A 25,041-nucleotide genomic window follows, 5' to 3' on the forward strand; every position below is an offset into this window, starting at 1 on the left:
TAGCCCAGCAGGCTGGAAACCCAGGGCAGAGTTGCAATTTGAACCCGAGGGCCCAACGGTGGTCTGCTGGCAGAATTCCCATTTCCTCTGGGGAGATCAGTCTTTTTCTATTAAGGCTTTCAACTGATTGGATAAAGCTTACACACGTTATAGAGGGTAATCTACTTTACTCAAAGTCTACTGATTTAAATGTTAATCTCATCTGAAAATCCACACAGAAGCATCTAGAATAATGTTTGACCAAATATTTGGGTACTGTGGCCTAGCCAAGTTGACATATAAAATTAACCATTATACCCATAACCTCCCTCCATTTTATATACAAGGATATTGAGACTCAGGGAAAGTAATTCAATTGCTTGAGGTAAAAAGATCAGCATATAGCAGAGCTGGGACATGAATTTATGTTTGTAAATCTAAAGCTCTCAATTTTCTCCCTATAGAACACTGTCACCCACTGCCAAGGGTCTTTTCACAGGTCAGCTTTAACTTATTTTTTTCTTGGCAATAGGATATCTTGATCTTGTTATTCTATCAAAAGCAATAAAACCTGGTTTTCCTCAAAACAAATTTTAACAGTACTTAACAGCTGGTAACATCATATGTACTCAATAAATACCTGTTGAATGACTGATGACATTTTATGGGAGACATTTGAAAGGGGCACAATGTTCCAGACCTATGACTATCAGTACTGCTTTAAAGTTTTCATTTTAATCATTTTTGAATAGATAATGGATTCACCTGGCTCAAAATTCAAAAGACAATAGGGGTATACATTGAAACTCCTTAATTGCATCCCTGTCACCAGCCCCCAATTTCCCTTCATCAAAAGTAACCAATCCTTGTATACTCCCCTTAAATATTCTATACAACTATTTGAATTATGTATTCTTTTTCTCTTTCTTTAAATGCTAGCTGTTTGCACCTCCTTTTTTTTTTTGCTTTAAAATATATCTTGGTTGGCCGGACGTGGTGGCTCACACCTGTAATCCTAGGACCCTGGGAGCTGAGGCAGGAGGACTACTCAAGGTCAGGAGTTCAAGACCAGCCTGAGCAAGAGTGAGACCCCGTCTCTACTAAAAATAGAAAGAAATTAGCTGGACAACTAAAAATATATATATATAAAAATTAGCTGGGCATGGTGGTGCATGCCTGTAGTTCCAGCTACTCAGGAGGCTGAGGCAGCAGGATTGCTTGAGCCCAGGAGTTTGAGGTTGCTGTGAGCTAAGCTGATGCCACGGCACTCCAGCCTGGCCAACAGAGTGAGACTCTATCTCAAAAAATAAATAAATAAATAAATAAATAAAATATATCTTGGATATTGTTCTATATCAAGCGCTCAACATGTTTGAAAATACCAGAAATACTTAGTCATATACTATGCAAATAATAAAAGGAAAATAATAATACTTAATTCCCAGACTTTGCCACAAATCTAAAATAATCTCCAAATCACTGTGGGCAATGCTGACATTAGCAACCATCTCTGTTATATGGTAGTTTACCTGCTTCCTAAGCGTTGCTCTGGTTTCTTAGCCAGGAAGAGTCTGCAAATATCTTTAGCTTCCTCTGTGAAGTTATCATGTTGGAATCTGACCTCCTCTTTCAGAGTTCTTTCCTTTAGATCCTCTTTATTGACTTTTTCCTTGTAATCTTTGAATGGTGTTCGTCCAGCAACCATTTCATAAATACTGCATCCCAACGCAAACCAGTCCACGGGATAGGAATAACTCACCTTTTCCATTAGGATTTCAGGAGCCATGTAACCATTGGTTCCAGCCTATGACATCCCAAACAAAAAAACAAGACAAAACAAAATAAAGACACTAAGGTGAGTGTAGCAGAAACTGCTGGTTGCCTACTCAATACTCATTCTCCTTGTTTTTCTTTGTTTAGGGAACCCTAATTTGTTTGGGGTGACAATGTATCTATCCTATTCTTTCCCTGGTTTCCCAGCAGCCTCTGGTGCAGCCAGGGAGGCCATGTGATCTATTCTGGCCAACGAGACAAAGAATTGTTGGCTGAGGTCATTATAAAAGGAAGAGATGTGGCTGCCCTTGAAGTGGGAAAATCACTTAGCCTCTTAGTCTCCTCATCTCATCTTTAAGATGAAAAATTCAAGTGGATATCTCTAACATCCCCTAAGCTCTGCTTCTTTTTTTTTAAATTTACAGATAATATGCATTTTTTAAGCTTGAGCACTTTATTACTAATATTGAATGTTCATATAGTATTATCTAGTCTGTGACATTTCTTACTCTATTTGCTGTGTAATGATATTAATATCACACATCTCTGCCTGTCTGGCTCTGCATTGAAAAATTAACATTGTCATTTTAAGTGAGAATGTTCCACACATGAAATTTTATTTAACATGCATTCCTATCTATTGTAAGCACACTTCTACTGACTATATATGCCAAATGATCATTGGGCTAAAAATATATATGCATGTATATATATACTTATGGTAGTATACTTGCGATGTGAATGGTAAAACACACACAAAATTTACCATCTTAACCATTTGTTAGTGTAAGTTCGGTAGTGTTAAGTACAATCAATCTCCAGAACTTTTCATCTTGCAAAACTGAAATTCTATACTCATTAAACAACATCTTCTCATTTCCCCTCCCCCCAACCCTTGACAACCACCATCCTACTTTCTGTCTCTACATATTTGACTACTCTGGGTACCTCAGATAAGTGGAATCATGCAGTTTTTGTCTTTTTATGACTACGTGTAATTTTAGTACATTTATTTATTCAACAAATATTTAATGAACACCTACAACATACCTTGTAATTATAAAGTATATATTTACATTAGAATATATTTTCACAAAAACTATATGGCTGCTTTCAGATAAAGTATAACACAAAGAATAACCTCTGCAGCAGTTAAAAATATAAATAAAGAACACCCTAAAATGACCATAGCTTCTGTTATTACATAAAAATGATAATTTAAATTATTGGCATATTGGAAAACAGATCAATGTGCTCTGTAAATTGATTCAGACTTTCAAGAGAGCAATATGACAGAGAACGATGGAAAATAAAAGGTATCAAATGGTACTTGTCCTTTAACCAGATTGTTTAACTTTGGAGTATGTACCTCAAAGAAATAACTCAGAAGAAAGAAAAAGGAATCTATATTGAAATGTTTGTAGTTTTGTTATTCATAATCATCACAAGCTGGAAACACCCAAAGTCCCATCAATAAAGACAACATACCAGAGTTCATTGTTAATACCAAGAAATCTATATATGTAATGTCTGTCATGCACTGATTACAGCTGTGCATTTCAGTACATAAAAAAAGTTTGGAAAAACCAGGCAAGGCAGTGTGTGCCTGTAGTCCCAGCTCCTCGGGAGATTGAGGTGGGAGGATTGCTTGAGCCCAGGAGTGTGAAGCTGTGCTGTGGTAGAACAGCCACTGCACTCCAGCCTGGGTGACATAGCAAGACCTCTTTAAAAAAAATTTGGAAAGTATTTAGCTGTCCATGAGGTGTTTTTTAGGTGCACTGTGTATGTAATGATTTAGGAATATGACATTTTGTAGATGATTTCTACATGGATGACAACAACGAAAAAAACATATATGATCCAAGTACTAATGAAGGAAGAAAATTGGCCTGTACAAGGAAATTCTGGAAGTGACTCTGGTCTAACGGGCTGGGCATGAGTCAGCATGGCACTGCTGCTTTCAGAGAAGCTGGTATGTAATTTGGGTGACCACATATTCCGGTGTGCCCAGGACAGTCCTGGTTTACATCTGTTGTCCTGGCATCTTGTCCAGTTTTGCATTTGTCCAGACAAAAGGATCCTGTAGGCGCCTCTGAGGCCCAGGGTATAGTCTTACTCATCTTTGTATCCAAATTCAGGCACTCATCACAGAGTCTCCTTTGGTGCATGCCCAACAAAACTTTTGTTAAATAAACAACAGTAAAGTAAAGATGGTGACTAGATGTTTTCCATTCATTATGCAGCAAACATTTATTGAGTCATGCCCTGCAGTGAGTTCCAGGAATACCAAGACATATAAGGCCTGGATCCTGCTCTTGAGGATTTGGAGACTGGTAGAGACAGAGAGGTCAGAAGGTTAATTCAATAAAGTAGAGTAAATGTCATAACGGGAGTGTGAAGCAAGGGGGCCCAAGGTGTGTGCTTGCTGGGCATATTCACGGAGAGCCACGGCTGAGCAGAATCACGAGGGAAGAATCTGTCATACCTAGAAGGGTATGTGGGCAATGAGGATGTCCAAGAGATGGAGACAGGAAAAATGTGGGGTGTTCAGAGAACTGTAAGGAATTTGGCATTTCTGGAATATAGGATCTGCGGGAGACCATGGTGGGAGGGGGCTGGAGGGAGAGATGTAAATGAGATTGAGAAACTCTGTATGCCAAAATCCACTCCCAGTCTCCCCTTTCCCTTGCCTCTTTCTACTGTAGAGGACAGATGACTAAAGGCACCATCTCCAGCCTCCTTTGCACACAGGGCAGTGATGTGAGCTTTATTTGAGAGGTGAGCAAGCTGAAGATGCTGAAGGTTGGGAAAGAGGGAGTGAGCTTATTTGGAAATACATAAAAGATACAGGATGGACTAAATAGATGCATAGAGAGTGGATAGGTGGATAGACATGAGATAAAACAAATCTGTGAGATATTAATGGTATACAAGGGAATATTGTTCTGCCACAAAAAGGAATGGAGCACTGATACATTCTACGACATGGATGACACTGATACATTCTACGGCATGGAACTTGAAAACATTATGCTAAATAGAAGAAGCCAGTCACAAAGGACAATATGATTCCATTCCTATAAAATGTCCAAAGTAGGCACTTCCATAGAGACAGAAAATAGATTAGTGGTTGCTTAGGGCTGGGAGAGCAGGGCAATGGGAGTGACTGCTAAAGGGTATGGAGTTTCTTTAGGGGGTGAACAAAATGTTCTACAATTGATTGGGGTAATGTTCTCACACCTCTGTAAATATACTAAAACCCAGTACACTTTAAATGGGTGGATTTTATGGTATTTAAATTATACCTCAATAAAGCTGTTTAAAATGTATATGGTAAACTCTAGGTAGTGGGTATTTCACAGGTGCTCGCTGTGAAATTCTTTTGGCTTTGCTTATAATAGAATGCGGAGGCAAGAAGGAGTGCAGGAGGGGGGATGTGATGCCGGCCTGGCTGCTGGCTCATCAGGCACGAGGGGCTTTTCTGGAAGAGGCCCAAGGAGGAGCCGCAGGACAGAATGGGGGAGGGGGATCCAGCTGCCCAGTCCCTCCCATCTGCCGTTTCCACTGGTCAAAGATGACCCAAAGAGCTAATTTGACTATATTGCCAGGTATGTCATCCAGACCACGAGCAGCTGCTCAGGGAATAAGCTTCCGCACTCCGCTGTATGATCTTTCATCCAGTTCTGCAACTCAGCCTAGCTGTGCTGCCGACAGGGAGAAAGGCGAGCAGTAGAGGAGTGTAGGAAGGTGGTGAGGTCTGTGGCCCAGTCCACCAACGTTATGAATTTCTCAATGACGTACTTTGGTGTGGGGCTTTTCTCACCCATGGTGCTGGCTACTGGCTGGCCCCTCAATCCAGAAACCAGTGGCTGTCTGTACTGGGAAATTTTCTCATATTATTTCTTTGATCATTTTCTCCCTTCCATTTTGTCTCTTCTCATTTTTTGGAAATCCTGAATGTATCCTTTATTTCTCTTATCTTTGGCTCTTATTTTCTACCTCTGTCTTTTATATTTCTTTGGGGGGAGTGTGGGTGGAGGAAGATTTCCTTTATTTTTTCTCTGACTTGTCTATTTTTTTTTAAAAGTATTTTATTATGGGAAATTTCAAACATACACAGAAGAAGAGAGACTAGAGTAATAAACCCAATGTTATCACCAGTACAGGGCCAATCTTATCTCATCCATGTTCCTGCCACTCCCCTGTCCTTGACTGTCCTAGCCATCACATCACTTGTTTTTCACTATGACTCTCTAGAGGCCACTTAAAAACAAAATGAAACAAAGCAAAGCACTACAATACCATTATCTCATTTAAAAAAATAACAATTATTTAATATAATCAAATATCTGGATGTTTATACTTCTCCAGTTGTCCTATAAACTTTTAAATGAGTTTGTTTAAATTTGGGTCAAATATGGTTCATACAAAGTGACTAATTGGTATGTTTCATAAATCCCTTTTACATGTTCCTCCTCTCTTTTTTTCTCCACCCTGGCAAGTTGTTGGGAAAAAAAAAAAAAAAAAAAAACTGATGAAACGATGGCATTTCCCTCAGTCAGATTTTGCTGACTGCCTCCCTGTGGTGTCATTTGACATATTCTTCTGTTCTTTGCATTTCCTGCAAATTGATGGCTAGACCTAGAGGCTTAATCTTTCCACTGAACTTTTCATTTTTGCCAATATGGTTTTATTAATATATAATTAATATACAATAATGTGTTAAGGTGTTAGATATTCAGTACAACAAATTTTGATAATTGAATTCACCCACATAAATACCACTCAAACAAGATATAAAACATTTCCATCCACCCAGAGAGTCCCCTTGTGTCCCTTTCTAATCAATTCTCCTCCCCACTTCTCAGGCAACCACTTTCTGATTTTTGTTACCATAGATTAGTTTTGTCTGTTCGTGCATTTCACATAAATGGAATTGTATGGTGGGGAATCTTTTGTGTCTGATTTATTTTAACATATTTTTGAGATTTGGCCGTGTTGTTCTGCAAATGTATTTATGTATTTTTTATTCCCAAATGTCCTTGTCGTTCTCTGAATGTTCCTTGTTTTACAGCATTTGTTCTTCTTTCATAAATGCCATATCTTTCCTTAAAATCTCCAAAGATATAATTATGGGTTTTAAAAAATGTTTTCTTCTACTTCCTGCATTGTTCTTGTTTTCTGCAAGTTTCTTTCTTCTGTTTATTTTGGTACTGTTTCATTTTCAAGGTTTTTTTTTCAAATGACAAATGAGCTTTGGCTATTTGTTCATATTTGAGAGTGAAACAGCACAATCTGACTAGAAGTCAGGCGGGAGCCCAGCGTGTCAACGGATGGGCTTCACCGTTGGGTGAGCCTGCCAAGTTGTTTCACCGGGGACCCCACCTGTGATGATCTGTCCACCTCTTCTGTTAGTCTGGTCAGTTTGCCCAGTGAGGGACCCTCCAACACCCCTCCTGAGCGGTATCAGCCTGTGTGCCCTCATTCAGGGAACTGAGTCGGGGAAGGAGCTGAGGTTCTCCCTGGACATGCTATTTCGCTCCCACAACTCTCAGTTGGGCCTCACGTTCTTGGGTCCTGCTTCTCTCCGGTTCAACCTCTTCTGAGGTGGGAGAGGCACGAAGAAAGACCGTAAAGAACATGTGCATGAAGTTAAGACAGTGCCGATCAGTTAAGTTCTACTCAGCAACATTTATTGTAAGTTTGCTCTTGTGTGGACCCTTCCAGAGAGCACTTTTCAAAGGTGAATGATATTAAGGATTAAAATCACTAATGAAGACACCGGATAAACCTACGTTGCTCAGTAGAAGGTGTAGGGTGAAAGTGGACAATGTACCTTGTCGTGAACAATGGATTGTGAAACATATGTTAGGAGCAAAACTGGAAATCATAGTGGAGAACATTACTGAGTGCTTATTACATGCTATATATTTTCTTAAGTGCTTTATGTGAATGTCTCATTTAATGTTCATTATAACCTATGAGATAGTGACTATTTTGTCCCCCATTTTACAGATTAGAAAACTGAACCACAGAGAGGTTAAATCTTGCCCAGGGTCACTCACCTAAGATTCATACACAGGTCTGCACTTTTAGCCACTACATTATATTGCCTCTGTGGAAGGAGGTGAAGTGGCTTTTCCTTATGCTCCCCACGCCCCCAGGTTCCCTTCAGGCTTTTGCCTCTCCCTCTTATAGTCCTCTTATTTCCTCTCCCCATGTGCCAATGCTAAGTTCTTGCTCTTGATCCATTCTTGCTTAAGATGCTTCCCTTCCCCTCATCCCAATGAATTCTCCATTCTCTGCCTGTATCTCTGTTCATCAGACCGGCTGGGCCGCTCCACACAACAGAGGTTCTGCCGGGTGGGGACCAGACCTGAAACCATGCTCTGGGACCACCTTTCTCCCATCCTCCAAAAATAAGTGAAGAATTGGCTCGCCATCGTCACAGCTCTGTAGCCCCCTGGTGTAGAGGAAAACACGCGAGACAGCGAGCAGGGTAGCCTCAGATTCCTTCCGAATAATTTTCAGGACTAAATTCTCCTCTTGGTCCTAAAGACAGAAAATGTCCGCCATGGACTTTTGAAGGGCACCGCCTCCCTGAAGAGCGGAGGTAGTTCACTGAGGAGAATGGAATCAGAGGCGCACGCCAGACTCTAAGCACCCACATTCCATCGCAGCCTCCAGCTGAAAAAATTAATTGCCTGCCCTTTATGCCATTTGTCTTCTGCATGTGAACTGCCTCCTCAGAGTGGGGTGGGAGGAGACCGCGCCAAGCAGCATGGGGCAGGGTCCAGCCACGCTGACCTCTCACAGCTCAGTTTAACTCCTGCAGTCACAGAGGGCCCTGCACCTCAGTCTCGATGGCATCCGAAGAGTCTCTTTCAGTCCATGTGACCAGAACTGCCATCAACAGGGCTGTAGGAACCACCCGGATGTCAGCAGTAACAGACCTCTTAGTGCAGGTTTTTTTTTCACGTGGTTTATCTTTTTTTTTTTTTTGGTTTGTTTTATTTTGCTTTTGGTTTTATAGTGCTCTTTGGCAGAACCACATAGTCAACACCTGGTCAGGCAAAACAAAGTGGACCCAGCGTTGCAGGACATCAAGAATCAGCCAGCACGGGGTTTAGGAAGCCTGGCAGTGCCTGTGCTCCTCCCCCAACACCCCCACGGGCCAGCAAGAAGTTCATCTAGTACAGTAACTTCAAGAGGATTGCTTAGTCCCATCAGGGCCACCTGTCACCTACAGGTGTCCAGACTTTGGGAAGGTGGACACCCTAGGGTGGAAGTAAGATCCCAAGCCTGTCGGCACCTGTCAGATTCCCCCTGCAGTGCTCTTGCTGTTGGATGCTGGACCCTGCAGTTGTCACTCTCAGCCCTGGGCCGTGGGAGCTAAGTGGCAGGCCAAGGCTGGCTTGATTCTGCACTCTGAGCAGTACCAGTGTGGCTCCGGACAATAGTAGACTGTGACCTTCGCAGTGCAAAGAACAGGGAGGGGTCTTTTAGTGGGGCCCAGAGGGCACAGTTCACGTCTTAACAGTTTTATATGCTCAGGAAAAAGTATATGTGTGTGCACGCGCGTGTGTGGTGCGGGGCTGTCGAGGTCATGGGTTAAGCCTCCAGCGCCTACTAAATTGGCAAACTTAAATTCCGCCATTAAAAGAAATGCCCCTGTCGGGGCCCCCCGTGTGGCCAGGCCAGAGGCCGGCGGGAGAAGGAAGCAGAAAGGGAAGCTCTGCGATTCCCGGCGGCGGCCCAGCAAACTGGCAAGCGGAGCAAGAAACCGCCCGCGGATGCCTCTTCCCCCCAGCTCATCACAAACCAGATCCAGTCGACAGCACAATCCAAACAGAAGAGGGAATCAGAATGTACATCTTTTGTTTGCCGTGGCAGGAGAACTGTTGAGCAGAGGAAAAAAACAAGCTGAGCTTAGCGCTATCAGCTGTTTCCTGGGGCTCGCTCCTTCCTTCCTCCGAGGGGGGCCTGGCCGCTTTGTTCTCGTTCCCAGCTGCTCCTCTGCGCCTTTAAGCAGTGGCCTTTGCAGACCTCGGAGGAATGCGGCCCTGGGACCCCAGGGGACTCAGCTCCGAGGCTCCGCCCGCCCACGTGCTCGGCGGGGGCCCAGCCTCAGGAGTGCCAGTGTGAGCGCGCACGGAGGGCTCCCGCCTGGCGCGATCTGCCGCCACCTCCTGCGCGCCTGGGTAGGCGTCCTGCCCTCCCTGACACCCCTGCAAGGACACCCGTTTCAGAGAGCCCCCACGGGGGCTCCAAAGGAAGGGTCCCTGCTAGAATGCTTTTGGCTGGGATACAGTCTGGGGTGAAATGCTCCCACATGACGTCAGTTTGCTGTGGTTTCAATCCCAGCTCTGCTAATTATTAGCCGGTCACCCCCAGCCGGTTATTCAACTTCTCTGAGCCTCAACAGTTCTTACCTCATAGGACTGAGATGAAGATGAAAGCGGCCTGGCACATGGCAGGCTTGCTAGCACAATGGGTGTCAGTGACTATTGTCACCATGCCTGGGTTCTGGTTGTCTCAGGCAGGACAGCGACAGAAGAGAAACTCAGAAGCCTTTAAGACTCCATCAGATTGAAAGACAGAGCCTGGCACGTTGTCAGAGATCAGTGGTTACGGTTCTTTCACTTGAGTGTGCCCTTCAGTGGTGTCATGTTCTGTGAATCTATCCAGCAGCAGGTTGAGGCACACTTTTCACCGTGCCTCTAAGGTGCTCAGAATAAACCACAAATGAAACCCCACATGGCTGTGAGGAAGCAAGACAACTGTGCATGCCTGCTCGGCTTAGCCTCTAGGCAAGCTGCTCCCTTGCCCGCTGCCCCTCAGCTGTGGGCCTTGGGGTCCTGCTGGTTCCCTGTGCCTTGCAGAGAACAAAGCACAGCAGCAAAGGTCACCTGAGTGGCTATGGTACCTGTCAGGTGAAGCAGAAACAATTGCAACAGTGAGGATTGTGACTGAGGGTCTGGTGCTGGGCTTCTAGTACAATCATTTCCTGAGTGCCTACCAAGTGGCTGACCCTCTGCGAGGCATTTATCTACCTTGTTTCTTAATCCTCTCATCAACCCTAAAGCAGATGGTATTAACTGGGCTCAGAGAAGAGACCTGACTTGCCTGGGGTCATGTGCAGGTCTATGGCCAGCCTACATGGCATGTCTGTGCCAATTAGGGAGAAGAAAACACTCAGAATGGCTTGGTCTGTGGAGCCAGCCAGCCCCCCACAGAGATGTCAGCCATGTGTCCTGTAGTCTGGTGCCCCACATGAGGGGTCAGCCTGTGCATCTGTACACAGCAGCCACAGTAAGTGACAGAACCAGGATTTGAAAGCTCAAGATCTTTCTATCTCATTGACCCAGAAGACTGTACTTCATTAGCTGCATATGATCTAAATGGATACTCTGAACTTCTAACATGTGTCTATAACAAATTAGGTGATGCAGCAACCTTTTGGTCCCTGGACCATGTCATTTCACATGACAGCCCACTCCTGCTGCACCCTGTAGGCCCCCCTGTCTTAATCTCTCTCTACTCCCACAACTCCACTAGACAATGCCTAGCCACCCAGGACCCTGACCCTCTGCTTTACTCCTCTATTAAAAAAAAAAAAAACAAAAAACAAAAACTTTTTTAGAGATGGGGTCTTGCTGCGTTGCTCAGGCTAGCCTTGAACTTCTGGGCTCAAGTGATCTTCCTGCCTCAGCCTCCCCAGTAGCTGGGACTACAGGTATGTGCCACCTCGTCTGACCCACTCCCTATTTTTACCCTTACCCCAATACCCTCTTCCTGATTGTCCTTCCAAGGCTGATTTTTTCACTTTCCTGTTTAGAAGCCTTCATTGGCTCCCCAGCAACCTTGGCGATGGGTTCAAATGCACTTATCTAACTGCTCCAGCCCCCTAGAGCCTGGCATCTGCTAGACTTTCCATTTGCATCCTTTATCACCCCTGCCACCTTGTGACCCCACCCTCCAGGCACTGTAGAGCCACTCAGTTCTGTGACAGTGCCCCAGGCCCTTATGTATGCCAGGGTTTTTCCACTGTGGCACTATAGACATTGTGTAACTTTGTCGCTGGGGGCTTTGTAAGATGTTTAGCAGCATCCCTGGCCTCTACCCACTAGATGCCAGTAGCACTTCCCTATTTATGACAACTAAAAATGTCCCCAGACATTGCCAAGTATCCCCTGGAGATTTGGCAAAGTTGCCCTCAGTCGAGGCCCACTGAGCTATATGGCCCATCTGCCTAGCCCACTCTCCTTCCTCTTCACCTGTCCAGCTTCTGCTTGCCTTTCAAGTCTCAACTTGGTTGTCATTTCCTCTTGGAAGCCCTTCCTGACCCTGTGACCTCAGGCCCCATGTTGGGCTGGGTGTCCAGCAACCCTGATCACACTGTATTGTCACTGCCCATTTACTTGTCGATCTCTTGCCTCTCCTGGGGCTTCATGAAGGCAGGCATTTGTCTTTCTGGTTCCCTGTTGTGTACTTAGGGCCTAAGTCTGTGCCTGTGACATAATCTTACCTAATAAATCATCCTTCACATCCCCCTCTCCCTCAACCCCATATCCAAACCATCACTGAGACCTATTCATTCTGAAATCTCTCCCAAATTCATCCACTGTGCTTGCTCTGTCTCCAAACGCCTCTCTGTGGTCCAAGCCCCATTACGTCTCACCTTGATTACAAATGACCACAATCCACCTGAATCCCCTCTAATCTGTTCTCACTTCAGCTGGGGTAATCTTTTCAAAACAAAATTCTAAAAATGTCCCCTTGGTTAAATCCTTTCAAAGGCTTTCAGGGCCCTTAGGCAATAACCCAAAGTCCTTAATGCCAGGACTGCCACCTCTCTGTCTTCATTTGAACCACGTTCCCTCTTGCTATGTGCTTGCCACTTCCTGGCTACTTTTCATTTCCCCCAAAGCCACTTGCCCTGGCTATTCCCATGGCCTGAAATGCTCTTCCCCAGCTGCAGTGGCTACTGTGGTTCTTGGCCCCCATTCCCCGCTGCTGGGACCAGCCCAGCTTCCAGTGCCCTCAAACAGGACCTTGTGCTCAGAAGCATCTCTATGCTGGGTTTAAATGCTATGCAGTGACTGTCTTGACATTTGTAATAATTTATCTTTGAATTTGTGTTTTTAAGTGAAAGCCAATGAGCCCATGGAGGCTTGGAGCCTGAGCTCATAGTCCCGCCTCTCGCCACCCCCTTGCCTCCCAGGGGTGGGCTCTTGGCTGTCTGCTCCCCCACCCCCAGCCCCGCCCCTGCCCAGCCACTGCTGCCACCTGGGCTGGTGGGAGCCTGGACTTGGGTGCAGGGAGGGGTGGGGTCAGCAAGTGCTTCCTCAGGTCCAGTTATGGGGTGGGGCCCTGGGTGCCTGTGAGGGTCCCCACTCTCCCCTCGGAGTATCCCAGAGCCTGAGGGAGTGTGACATTCACAAATAACACTACCATGACTGGTTGAAAAATAGAGCATGGAAGGAGAAAGCTTTTTCCTGGTATTTGAATAGGGGTCCCCACGTTTTCATTCTGCACTGAGCTTTGCAAATTATGTAGCTAGGCCTGGCTAGGGCGGTGAGCACCATGGCTCCCAGCTGCACCCTCCCTGGGAACTGCCCTCTGCAGCAGGGGACTGCCTCCCACGCTTCCGCCCTCTTTGGGCAGCTGCTCACAGTTAGGCTGGCTCCTGTAGGGATCCACAAGCCTGGCCCCCACCTCAATTTGGAATAACTCAGAAGGGCCATCCCAACTCCAGAGCTCCCGAAGGACTGGCTGAGGTCTTAGTCCCACCTCTCCCTGCCCGGTCTTGCCTTCCTCATGGCGGCGTCTTGTGAGAATGCTCCGGAGTAGAAAACAAACTCAGTTTCTCCCACTACGCTCTCACAACACGCTTCTAACGCCACATGTGTGGGGCTTTTTCTCCACACGTCAAGCAAGCAATAGATTCTGCAGCAGATACCAGCTGGGTGTCTTCTAATTCAAATCAATTATGACACTATCTACCTGGAGACAGCCTCAGGTCCCACAGGTTGAGGGCTCAGTGCCCCAGACTGTCCCCCACTTCAGACGCCAGTCGCAAGTCCAAGCCTCTGGAGCTTCTGACTGGCCAGCCGTGAGGCGGGGTTCCCAAAACCTCCTCCTTGGTTCAGTTTATTTGCTAGAGCAGCTCACAGAACTCAGGGAAACACATATGTTTACCTATTTATTATAAAGGACACTTTAAAGGATACAAACAGCCAGATGAAGGGATACTTAGGGCAGGGTGGAAGGGTCTTAGCAGGAGCCTCCTTCCCCGTGGAGTGGGGTGTACCACCCTCCCTGCATGTGGATGTGTTCTTGTTCACCTTCCAGAAAGCCTCCACGCGCTTGGCTATCTGGAAGGTGTCTGAACCCCGTCCTTTGGGTTTTTATTGAGGCCTCATTACTTGGGCATGATTGATTAAATCATTGGCTGCTGTTGATCAACCTAACCTTCAGCCCTTCTCCCCTCTTGAGGTTTGGGGGTGGGTTGAAAGTCCCAACTCTCTAATCCTGCCTTGGTTTTCCCGGTGACCCGCCCCCATCCTGACACTACCTAGGGGCTGCCAGCCATCATTAACATTGAGTCGAAGGCTTCAAGGCAGGACGAGGTAACTAAACATGTAACAAGCTTTGGGTCACTGTTCTAACTTCATTCCCGTTCCTGACAAAATAGCAAGTTTTAAAGGCTCATGTTGGCCGGGCGCGGTGGCTCACGCCTGTAATCCTAGCACTCTGGGAGGCCGAGGTGGGCGGATCGTTTGAGCTCAGGAGTTCGAGACCAGCCTGAGCAAGAGCGAGACCCCATCTCTACTAAAAATAGAAAGAAACTATATGGACAGCTAAAATATATATATAGAAAAAATTAGCCGGGCATGGTGGTGCATGCCTGTAGTCCCAGCTACTCGGGAGGCTGAGACAGGAGGATCCCTTGAGCTCAGGAGTTTGAGGTTGCTGTGAGCTAGGCTGACGCCACGGCACTCACTCTAGCCTGGGCAACAGAGAGAGACTCTGTCTCAAAAAAAAAAAAATAAATAAAAAAATAAAGGCTCATGTTGTGTAAAATCTGAAGGTAACTGGACTTCGAATAGAACGTTGAATTTGAAAAGTCCCAACATGACTGCCCGCCCACCTGCCCACCTGCCCCCGCCCCCTGCCCAATATTCCTATTATATTTACCTGGAGTCTAAAAAATGATATAAATTCGTTTCATTGTGTGCATGTATTATAGATGCCAGCTGAGCACAGGCAGAAGTACTTATTACATTGTAAGTGAATGTAGACAGTGGCTGGAACCACATTTAATTATATTGTACCTATGTGTGGGAGGCTGGCTCTGAAACATTAGTCACTGTCATTCCCTGTGTAGGTGGGGTGAGCATTTTCTGAAGTCTTCCTCTGTCAGAGGTTCAACTAGGCTTGCGGGTGGTGTCCATATCAGACTAGACTGGGCAGATATGCTAATGTCATCACATGCACTTATTCTGAGTTTTACTAAATGAAGAGCCTTTTATAGAATTAAAAACCATAGACCATGTGCTGCCTTGTGCATGAGCTCAACAAAGTGGAGTCGAAACTGTAAGTGCTTTTGAATCTGAAGGACCTGGGTTCATATCACATCCTAGCAGTGTAACTTTGGGTAGGCAACTTAACCTGGGTCTCAATTTCCCTATTAGTAAAATGGGGCTAAAAATAGCACCTAATTCACAGAGTCTTTTTGCAAAGGGTCTAGATTCTATCATCCCTTGATTAAGGAGTCAGAAAGTTTCTAAACTTTTCAAACCATTGAGGTAACAGCAGTTCTTAGAGACACCTGCTGTTTTTTGCCTGTTCGGCATCCATTCCCTGTCTTTTGCATCTTGACTTTCCTTTGGAGAACACATTCCTCTGTTCCCAGTCTATGAGATTTAGGTGGGACAGACCCTCCCTCTGGGTCCTGGGACAGGCCGTGATCTAGTCCAGCCAGGGGAATTGGTTGTGTTTGGGCACGTGACCTGAGTTGTCCTGGGAATTGTGAAGAAGCTATTTGTAAAGAAGTGTTTTCTCTCCAGGGAGGTTGGGCCGTTGGTAGGATGGGCGTGGGGCTACTACTGGCGGCCCGGCCGTGTGGGGAGCACACACTGAGGGGGAGGGCAGCACGGAGAGCAGTGCAGCTGGGAACAGAGCGAGGGATCCCAGGGGACACTGCTCAGACACCTGTGTCAGGTCTTAAGTAACCAACATAGCTTTGTCCCATGAGAACTCTGATGGTCCAGTGAATCACAGTAACTTATTCTATGTTAATCTTTTGAGTTTAAAAGTCTTTTCCTCTAAATAATTCAAAGACTATCTCAAGACTCATAAAGTGGTAGAGATTAAAAGACACCTTGAGGCCTGTCCCCTGGCAACCCAGGGAATCGGTGATTAAGCTGGACAACAACTCAGCTTCTTGGCCTCCCAGGCCAGTGCCCTTAAGCCCTCCATGGCTGTTTGCCCCAGTCTTTTTCAAACTGAGGCAGAGCCACCCTGCCCTTTCTTCCCCTGAAGTGCCTCCCTGATTCACTGCCCAGCTACCAGCAGGCAGGAGATCCCGGGGGGCAGAAGTCACCATGTTCTAGCAGGGGTGCTGTGCCCCCCAGCCCTCCACTGAAGATAGCCACACTTAAGAGAAGTAAGTAAAGATCTGGGTCTTGATGGAGCCCAGGTATGAGGCCAGGGGGCTGAGCTCTGGACACAGACTGTTCAGAGCCCGGGCCCAACCTCAGGCCCATGTTATCTCATATGGTTCATTACGGTAGCTCTTTGCTGGTCCCCCTTTCTCCCCAACCCCAGTCTGTTTCCCCTTCAAGCCATCTTAAACAGTGTCAGAATCATCTTCCTAAAGCATCACTCTGGTCATAGCACTTTCCTATGCAAAAACCTTCAATAGCTCCCTACTGCCTATAGAGCAACATCCAAAGTGCTTCACCCAGAGTCCCTGAGCAGCATGGAAGGCCTGTATCCCTCCAGGGAGGCCCAGCTCGTACCTAGGAAAGAGCTACCCACGTGGAAGAATCACGTCCAGAGTTCTAAATTCAATTACAGCCTCTGGTTCTATTATTCTGATTCCGGTGGGAAAGGAAAATATTATATTATCCCTCTAGCAATGTCCAGCACCTTGGTATCTTCTCCATTAATTTTGATGCTTTCGTACAAACAATCTTTCCTCTGGCTACCTTCCTTTAACTATTTGTATGAGCTTTCAACTGCTGTGTAACAAATTACCCCCAAACTTAGCTGCATAAGACAACACCCACTCATAACTCAAAGTTCTGTAGGTCAGAAGCTTGGGCACAGCAAGGCAGGGCTCTTTGGTCAGGGTCTCACAAGGCTAAAATCAAGAGGCTGAGCTGACCTGCAGCTCAAGTCCTCTTCCAAACTCATGTGCTGATGGCGGAATTCAGTTCACTGTGGTTGTAGGAAGGAGGTCCCTGCTTCTTCTCTGGCTGTCAGTCAGAGGTAGCTCTCAGCTCCTAGAGACCACCTACATTCCTTGCCCCACCGTCCCCTCCATCTTCAAAGCCAGTAGTGGTGCACTATTGTATGTTAAATTTCTGACTTCTGCTGACCTCGACAGCCATATTAAAAGGGCTTTTGTGATTAGGTCAGGCCCACCTAGATAATTTCTCTTTTTATCAGCTCAAAGTCAACTGACTAGTATTTACATCTTCAAAATCCCTTCTGCCCTATAATGTAACATAATCATGGGAGTGATATTTCATAATATTCACAGGCCCTGCCTATGCTCAAGGAGAGGGGATTATACAAAGGCAAGGGTGCCGGGAGAGAGTCATCTTAGAATTCTGTCTACTTCACCATTGTAACAATTATTTTCCAGTTTAATATCTGTATGAGTAAAGAAGCTGAATCAGATTTCCTAATCCTCATTAATATTTTTTTTTCCCAGGGGCCGGTATGCCAGATGCTGTCAGCTCACCCAACACCTAATCTTACTCCTCTTCTCTCTTAACATCTCCTAAAACAGAGGCCGGAAAATGAAATACTCTATTTTTCAGTTCCTTTGCTGCTAGAGGTGAACATGTGACATGGTCCTGGTTAATGGGCTGTAAGCAGAAGTCTGTGGATATTCTTCCTTTCTCTGCCTTTCTCTTTCCTGGAATGCAGGCTTAATGTGTGGAGTTGCAACAGCCATCTTGTGACAAGGAGGAAAAGGCCAAGAGATTTTTACAGAGATCTTGTTCTTGAAATTGTTGAACTGCCAAATTCATACCAGCATCTGGTATCTATTATATGTAGCAGAAAGCAATCCCAATTTATACAAGACAATGAGTTGCTGAATGAGAAGATACTAGCCAAATTTCCAAAGTCACGATGCTTTAACTTTTCTGGAGGAATAGCACAGAGTCAATACTATGGAGTTAATAACTCCATAATCAGGGTGATTTTTTCCTTCTCACCTTCTTTTCTAGTCCATTTTCTGTTGTTTATAACAGTATATCTAAAACTGGGTGTTTTATAAGGAAAGGAATTTTTTTTCTTACAATTATGGAGGCTGAGAAACCCCAGGTGGAGGGGTTGCATCTGGTGAGGGCCTCCTTGCTGGTGAGGACTCTCTGAAGAGTCCCAAGGCTACACAAGGTATCACATGGTGAGGGGGCTGGCTGTGCTAACACGCTAGCTCAGGTCTCTCTCCTGTTCTTATAAAGTCACCAGTTCCTTTGCCCACTTTTTGATGGGGTTTGATTTTTTTCTTGCTGATTTTCCTGAGTTCTATATAGTTTCTAGTTATCAGCCCTTTATCGGATGTGTAGCATGTGAATATTTTCTCCCATTCTGTAGGTTGTCTTTTTGCTCTAATCATAGTTTTCTTGGCTGTGCAGAAGCTCTTTAATTTGATCAGATCCCATTTATTTATTTTTGTTGTTGCTGTGATTGCTTTTGGGGTCTTCTTCATGAATTCTTTCCTCAGGCCAATGTCTATACGAGTTTTTCCAACATTTTCTTTTAGAATTATTATATTATGGTTTCATGCCTTAGGTTTAAGTCTGTTATCCATTGTGAGTTGATTTTTGTGAGTGGTGAGAGGTGTGGATCCTGTTTCAATCTTCTACATGTGGCTAGCTAATTTTCCCAGCACCATTTATCGAATAGGGATTCTTTTCCCCAGTGTATGCTTTTATGTGCTTTCTCAAAGATAAGATGGCTATAAGAGGATGGTTTTATATCCGGGTTCTCAGTCCTGTGCCATTGGTCTATGTCTCCCGTTCTTGTGCCAGTATCATGCTTTTTTGGTTACTATAGCCTTGTACTATAACTTGAAGTCTGGCAAATTGGTGCTTCCCAATTTGTTCTTTTTGCTTAAGAAACTTTTCAAAAGAAGATAGACTAATGGACAACAAACATATGAAAAGATGCTCAACATCTCTAATCATCAGGGGAATGCAAATCAAAACCACAATGAGATATCACTTAACTCCAGTGAGAATGGCTTTTATCAAAAAGTTGCAAAACAGCAAACGTTGGCATGGATGTGGAGAGATGGGAACACTCATGCACTGCTGGCGGGACTGCAAACTAGTACAACCTCTATGGAAAGTAATATGGAGATACCTCCAAGAAGTAAAAGTAGAACTACCATTTGATCCAGCAATCTTAGTACTGGATTACTCAAAGGAAAAAAAAGACATTCTATAAAAAAGACATCTGAACTAGAATGTTTATAGCAGCACAATTCACAATTGTAAAGATGTAGAAACAACCCAAGTGCCCAACAATCCATGAATGGATTAATAAAAGGTGGTATGTGTATACCATGGAGTACTAATCGGCCATAAAAAATGGTGAACTAGCACCTCTTGCATTACATTCTACTAAGTGAAGTATCACAAAAATGGAAAAACAAGCACCACATGTACTCACCATAATTGATCAACACTTATGTGCACACACGGAAGTAACATTCATTGGGTGTCGGCAGGTGGGAGGGGGGAGGAGGCGATGGATAAATTCACACCTAACAGGTCCAGTGCGCACTGTCTGGGGGATGGGCATGCTTGAAGCTTTGACTCCAGTGGTGCAAAGGCAATTTATGTAACCAAAGTGTTTGTACCCCATAATACTGTGAAATAAAAAAAAATCTGCATTTTATTGCTGAAGAAATAGATGTTCAAAGAGGTTGTATAGATTGCCCAAGGTGACAGGGCTCTTAAGTAGTTTATCTGGGATTTGAACTCAGATCTGACTCTGGAGCCCATTTCTACTAGATCGTGATTCCTTCCGTTTTATTGAGATACAGGCAAAAATATGTTATGCATTGGAATATTTATCTCTATCTGATGCATCTCCTTCCAGGATTATAGTAGTGCACACATACACACACACATAATTAAAAAAAAATAAAGCCACCAGTTCCACTCCCGTGATGACCCATTAGCCCAATAATCTAACCCATTCCCAACACACGAAATGTGGGGTTCACGTTCAAACCATAGCACCTTCTCTCTAATGTTCACAGTAATATTTTTATATACTATCTTGACATCACAACTGAATGTTTGTGGTTACAGAAGCCTCTAAACATGTCATTTTCCATTTCTTCTGTGAGATGTGAATACAATGACCTTAAAATCCACTTGGGGGCCCAATTATATGGGGGAGCTGCAATAAATAGGAACCTAAGGGGGTTACTTAGCTATGTAGAGGGGTAAGCAGTGAAGAGGGGAGCTTTCCTTTCTTCTCTCTTACTTAATGGCTTCCAATCTTGCTCTCTATCTCCTTCTCCCCATTCCTGGTGGTCCCCTGGACTTCAGGGACAGGCCTGGGGACAGGGACATGAAACTCCTTGGATGGGGCAAGTGGTCTAAACCCTGAAGTTTGGTCTCATGGGCACAGAGGAACGCCAAGGAAAAAGAGCCAAAGGTCTCTAAGCAATAAACGTCTCCACTAAGTGCATCTGTTATAGCGGACAATTTCGGGGAGGCACAGAAAGTTTCTTGCAGGTTCCAAAGAGCTGGAGTGCTGCACGCAGAAGCCTCTGGAGGAACTGTCCAAGAAAATTCTCTTGGTCCAGGAACAGAGCCAGAGGAAGGCTGAGAAGGGAGACTGGAAAGTGACAAAGCTGTGTGTATCCTCTAAGCCTCCAGAGAGGTGGAGATATATCAACAATTCGCACAATGCATGCATATGGGAAACACAGAAGGAACATTTCTCCTCTGCATAATGGACAATACAAATGCAAAACCATGAAGTAATGCGTTTCAGTTTTTTCGAGCATAGGCAGACACGAATTCATGACATTCTGTTTCCATAGAAAGGTCCCAAGGAGGCAAACACTCTGCCGCTCCCCTAGCTGTCCCTCCTTCCTGCCCACTTGGGAGACAGTGTTGCTTAAGTTCGTCCTCAGGTTCTCCTCCAGGGTTCACCTTTCCTTCCCGTAGAACCAGCACTTTCTCTGCTGGCTCTTGCCTCAGCATCTAAACTTGCTCCCCCCTCCCCACCTTGAGGAGAAACGCCGTTCTCCTCCCTGCTTCTCCTCTAGGGACCAGCTTCCCTCCGTCCCTCCTTCCCTAGCCTCACTCCCTACTCCAGATCAAGCCAACTGCCACAGTCTGAGTTGAGACCTCACCAGCCCTTGAGAGTTGCTCTTACTGAGGACACCGTGCTTTCTTAATTGCCACATCCCAGTGCTGCATAACCTCTTCGCAGCACTCACACTGCTGCCCACTCTCTCCTCCCTAAAATCCTCTTCTCCTTGGGCTCCCGTGGCAGAGGCTGCTAGTTACCTGTTCAATATCCAGACTTTCTTCCTCCTTACTAATTAGAACCTCCTCCTTTTCCTCACCCCCAAAGCATGTCATTTATCAGCTCCCTCTGTGGCTAGGAGGTGGCCGGATAACAGTTCTAGCCAATGAGATCTAAGTGGAAGCTGTTGGTTGGGGCATCAAGGAAAGCTCCTTAAAGGGGAGCACACTCAGCTACCGCATGCATGCCCATTTACTCCCGACCCTTCCTTCTTTTTCCTGCCTGGAACATGGCTGGGGCTAGAGCAGCCATCTTGCAACATATGGAAAAGGATAAAATTATAGAGATGTGGATCCCACCATTCTGCAGTTGCTGAACTAATGCCAACAACTGCTTATTTCCACACTTTGTTACTAAGAAAAATAAATTCCTCTCCTGTTTAATCCATTGTTATCTGGGTTTTCTATGATGTGCAACTGAAATCCATCCCTAATTGATACAGTTCCCATGACCATACCACTCCTGCCTCTCCTACTTCTTAAACCTCTTCAGGTCCCCTCTTTTTCTATATCCTCCACATGTTGGTATTTTTTAGTTTCTGTCCCTGGTCCTCTTCCCCGACTCTTTCCCAAATGACTCAGCTATGCCTTCTGCTTCCCAAGCCACGATGACTCCAAATCCCTCTGTCTGCCCAGTGAACATCTCTGCCTGCCTCTTCTACAGGAGCCTCATAGACAATGTGGTTACAATTACGCTTGCCAGCTTTCCAACCATTCTGTTCTTCCTCTAGCCCCCGGAGCTAGAAACCCTCACCTTCCTCACCTTCCCTCACCCCCATACCTAGCTGGCCCCCAAATCCCATCAGATTTCTTTCCAGGAGCTCCAGTTTGCTCCCACTTCTTCAATCCCACTGTCCTGTACAGACTCCTACCATCTCTTGCCTGGGCCACTACATTCACCTCCTAACTAGCTTCCCAGCCTCCCATCTACCTTCCAAATTGTTGCTGGACTGGTCTTTTTAAGATGCAAATCTAGTCATGCCATTCCTCTTCAATAGCTCCTGGGCCCCCACCAGAAGGCATTCCAGAACTCCACCTGTGCATGAGCTGAGCCCTACATAGCTTGTCCACGCCCCTTCGATTATGGTCTCATAAAATCACCAGTGGTTTCCCAAACTTGCCAGGATTTTTCTCATTTCTTTGACTCATTCTTTGTGCTTTGTAAGCTGAAAACTGTACAAAAATAAAGTTTTAAGAGAACATTTAAGATGGTCTGGGCCCTTGTCTTCCTGGGGAATCTCCCATCTTTGTGCAGAGAAACTCAGTAGTAAAGACATATTAGAATTCCAAACATTTTTGTATTGTTCATTTAACATAATTGCTCAATTATAATCCCCCTTTTAATGAAAGAATTTTCAGCAAGTTGCTTGGATCCAAATAAACACCAGTTGCCTTTGTTTTCTTCTATATATTTTCATTTAAAATTTCACCTTCATCCAATGTAAAACATCCCTCATTCTACACTCAACAGGAAAGGAGATATTTTACTTTTAATGTGCTAGGTGTTAGGGGATCCTTCTTTTTCTTATCCTATTAAAGTTTACCTTCTAGGGTCACAGAATTTTAGGGTCCAGCTCCCTCATTTTCAAGAAGAGGAAACCAAGATTTTTGATGCTGGAACACAGCGCCACGGAGGTGGTTATTGGTGGAACACACTTAGCCCCTGACTATGGATTCAGCTCTCTCCGTCTCACCATGAAGGCACAGACCACCCCCATCTCACAAAGAAGGCTCCCCTACCCTGTCTGCTGGGAGAAGAGAGCGATGCAATCCCCAAACAGCCATTTAGGCTAATCCTCTCACACTATTCCACTTAAGGCAAGATGACAACATAAGAGATTTAGGAAAAGAAAAATCAGGAGAATTAAGTCCAAGGCTCTGTTTGCCCCAGGAACAGAACAGCCCTCTCCCCTCCTTTCTGACTCTGTGCCCTGCACTTGGGGCAAGTGGAGAGCCACTCACCCTCTGGGTGACGGGCTTGCCATCCTGGATCTGCACGGCCAGCCCCAGGTCGGAGAGCCTGCAGTTGCCGAGGTCGTCCAGAAGCACGTTCTCAGGCTTCATGTCCCGGTAGACAATGCCGAGGTCATGGAGGTGCAGCACTCCGCAGGCCATCTGGGCTGCGTAGAAGACCACGCGGCTCATGGCCAGGCCCCGCACGCCCACGCTGTAGATGTGGAACTTGAGGTCTCCGCCATTCATCAGGCTCATGACCAGGCAGAGATGGGACTTGCTCTCAAAGGCGTAGGCCAGAGAGACGATGAAAGGGCTGCTCACCTTCTCCAAGATTTCCTTTTCCAAGAGAGCCATCTTCTCACCATTTTTTTTCTTCAGTCGTTTCTTGTCTAGTTTCTTACAGGCATACATCTTACCAGTGTTTTTCACCTGGACGGCACATACCTTGAAGGAGAGAAGGAGATAGAAGTAGATGGGCCTGTAGAGGGATGGGAGAGGGGAGAATAAAGGAGGAGGGGGCGGAAATCAGCCAAGGTGAAAAGAGGGCAGGCTTCTGAGAAAGGAGAAGCTGTAAGTAAGGAGGGTTCTCAAGAAAGAGCGGGGACTACAATGAGATACCACTTCACCCCCCCTAGGTTGGCCATAATAAAAAAATATGGGAAAATAACAAATGTTGGCAAGGATGTGGAGAAACTGGAATCCTCCTACTTTGCTGCTGGGAATGTAAAATGAGGAAAAGAGTTTGGCGGCTTCTCGAAAAGTTAAACATAGAATCGCCATATGACCCAGCAATTCTACTCTTGGCATGTATCCAAGAGAAATGAAAACAATTATTTAAACAAATACTTGTACATAAATGTTCATAGCAGCACTATGCATAATAGCCAAAAGGTGGAAACAGCCTGTGTCCATCAACAGATGAGTAAACAAAATGTAGTGTAGCCACACAGTAGAATACTATACAGCCATAAAAGGGAGTGAAGTACTGATACATCCTATAATATGAGTGAACCTCCATAACATTATGCTGAGTGAAAGAAGCTAGACACAAAAGGTCATGGTGTACGAAACATTCAGAAGAGGCAAATCCATACAGACAGAAAAAAGACTCGTGGTTGCCAGGGCTGGAGGAGGGGGCATAAGGAGGGACTGTTAGTGGGCACAGGGGTGATGAAATGTCTTGGATCTAGACAGAGGTGATGGTTACATAACATTGCAAATGTGCAAAACGCCACTGAATTATACGTATTTAAGCAGTTAATGGTTAGTTTTATGTTATGTAAATTTTACCTAAAAAATTTTTTATTACTTAAAGAAAGAACTGGGCAAAGCAGTGGTACAAAACAGGTTCTCAACTTTACTTCAAGATGGATGTTTTCTTAGATATCCATTTTTCTCAAATTACCTCCATCACCCCAACTGAGGCGCAAGGGAGCTCTTCCATCACATGTTGTTATCGTTCTCCAAAGTGTCCAGGGCTCGTCGGCATGTTCCTGATGTAAACCCCATGAAAGATTCTTGGCCAAGTCCACGT

At 45.2% G+C, this 25,041-nt stretch overlaps 1 protein-coding gene across 1 annotated transcript in view; it reads right to left on the reverse strand.

Annotated features, from left to right (window-relative positions):
* Positions 1–25,041, reverse strand: part of GRK7 (G protein-coupled receptor kinase 7) — a 32,497-nt gene that overhangs the window by 6,646 nt on the left and 810 nt on the right. Inside the window, exons 2-3 of the mRNA XM_069473148.1 lie at positions 23,514–23,951; positions 1,509–1,783 (exon numbers count right to left, since the gene is read on the reverse strand). Coding sequence (XP_069329249.1) covers positions 1,509–1,783; positions 23,514–23,951 — 713 coding nt within the window. The remainder of the gene's footprint in view (positions 1–1,508; positions 1,784–23,513; positions 23,952–25,041) is intronic.

The sequence above is a fragment of the Eulemur rufifrons genome, chromosome 7 (assembly GCF_041146395.1).
Source record: "Eulemur rufifrons isolate Redbay chromosome 7, OSU_ERuf_1, whole genome shotgun sequence".
NCBI classification, from domain to species: domain Eukaryota; kingdom Metazoa; phylum Chordata; class Mammalia; order Primates; family Lemuridae; genus Eulemur; species Eulemur rufifrons.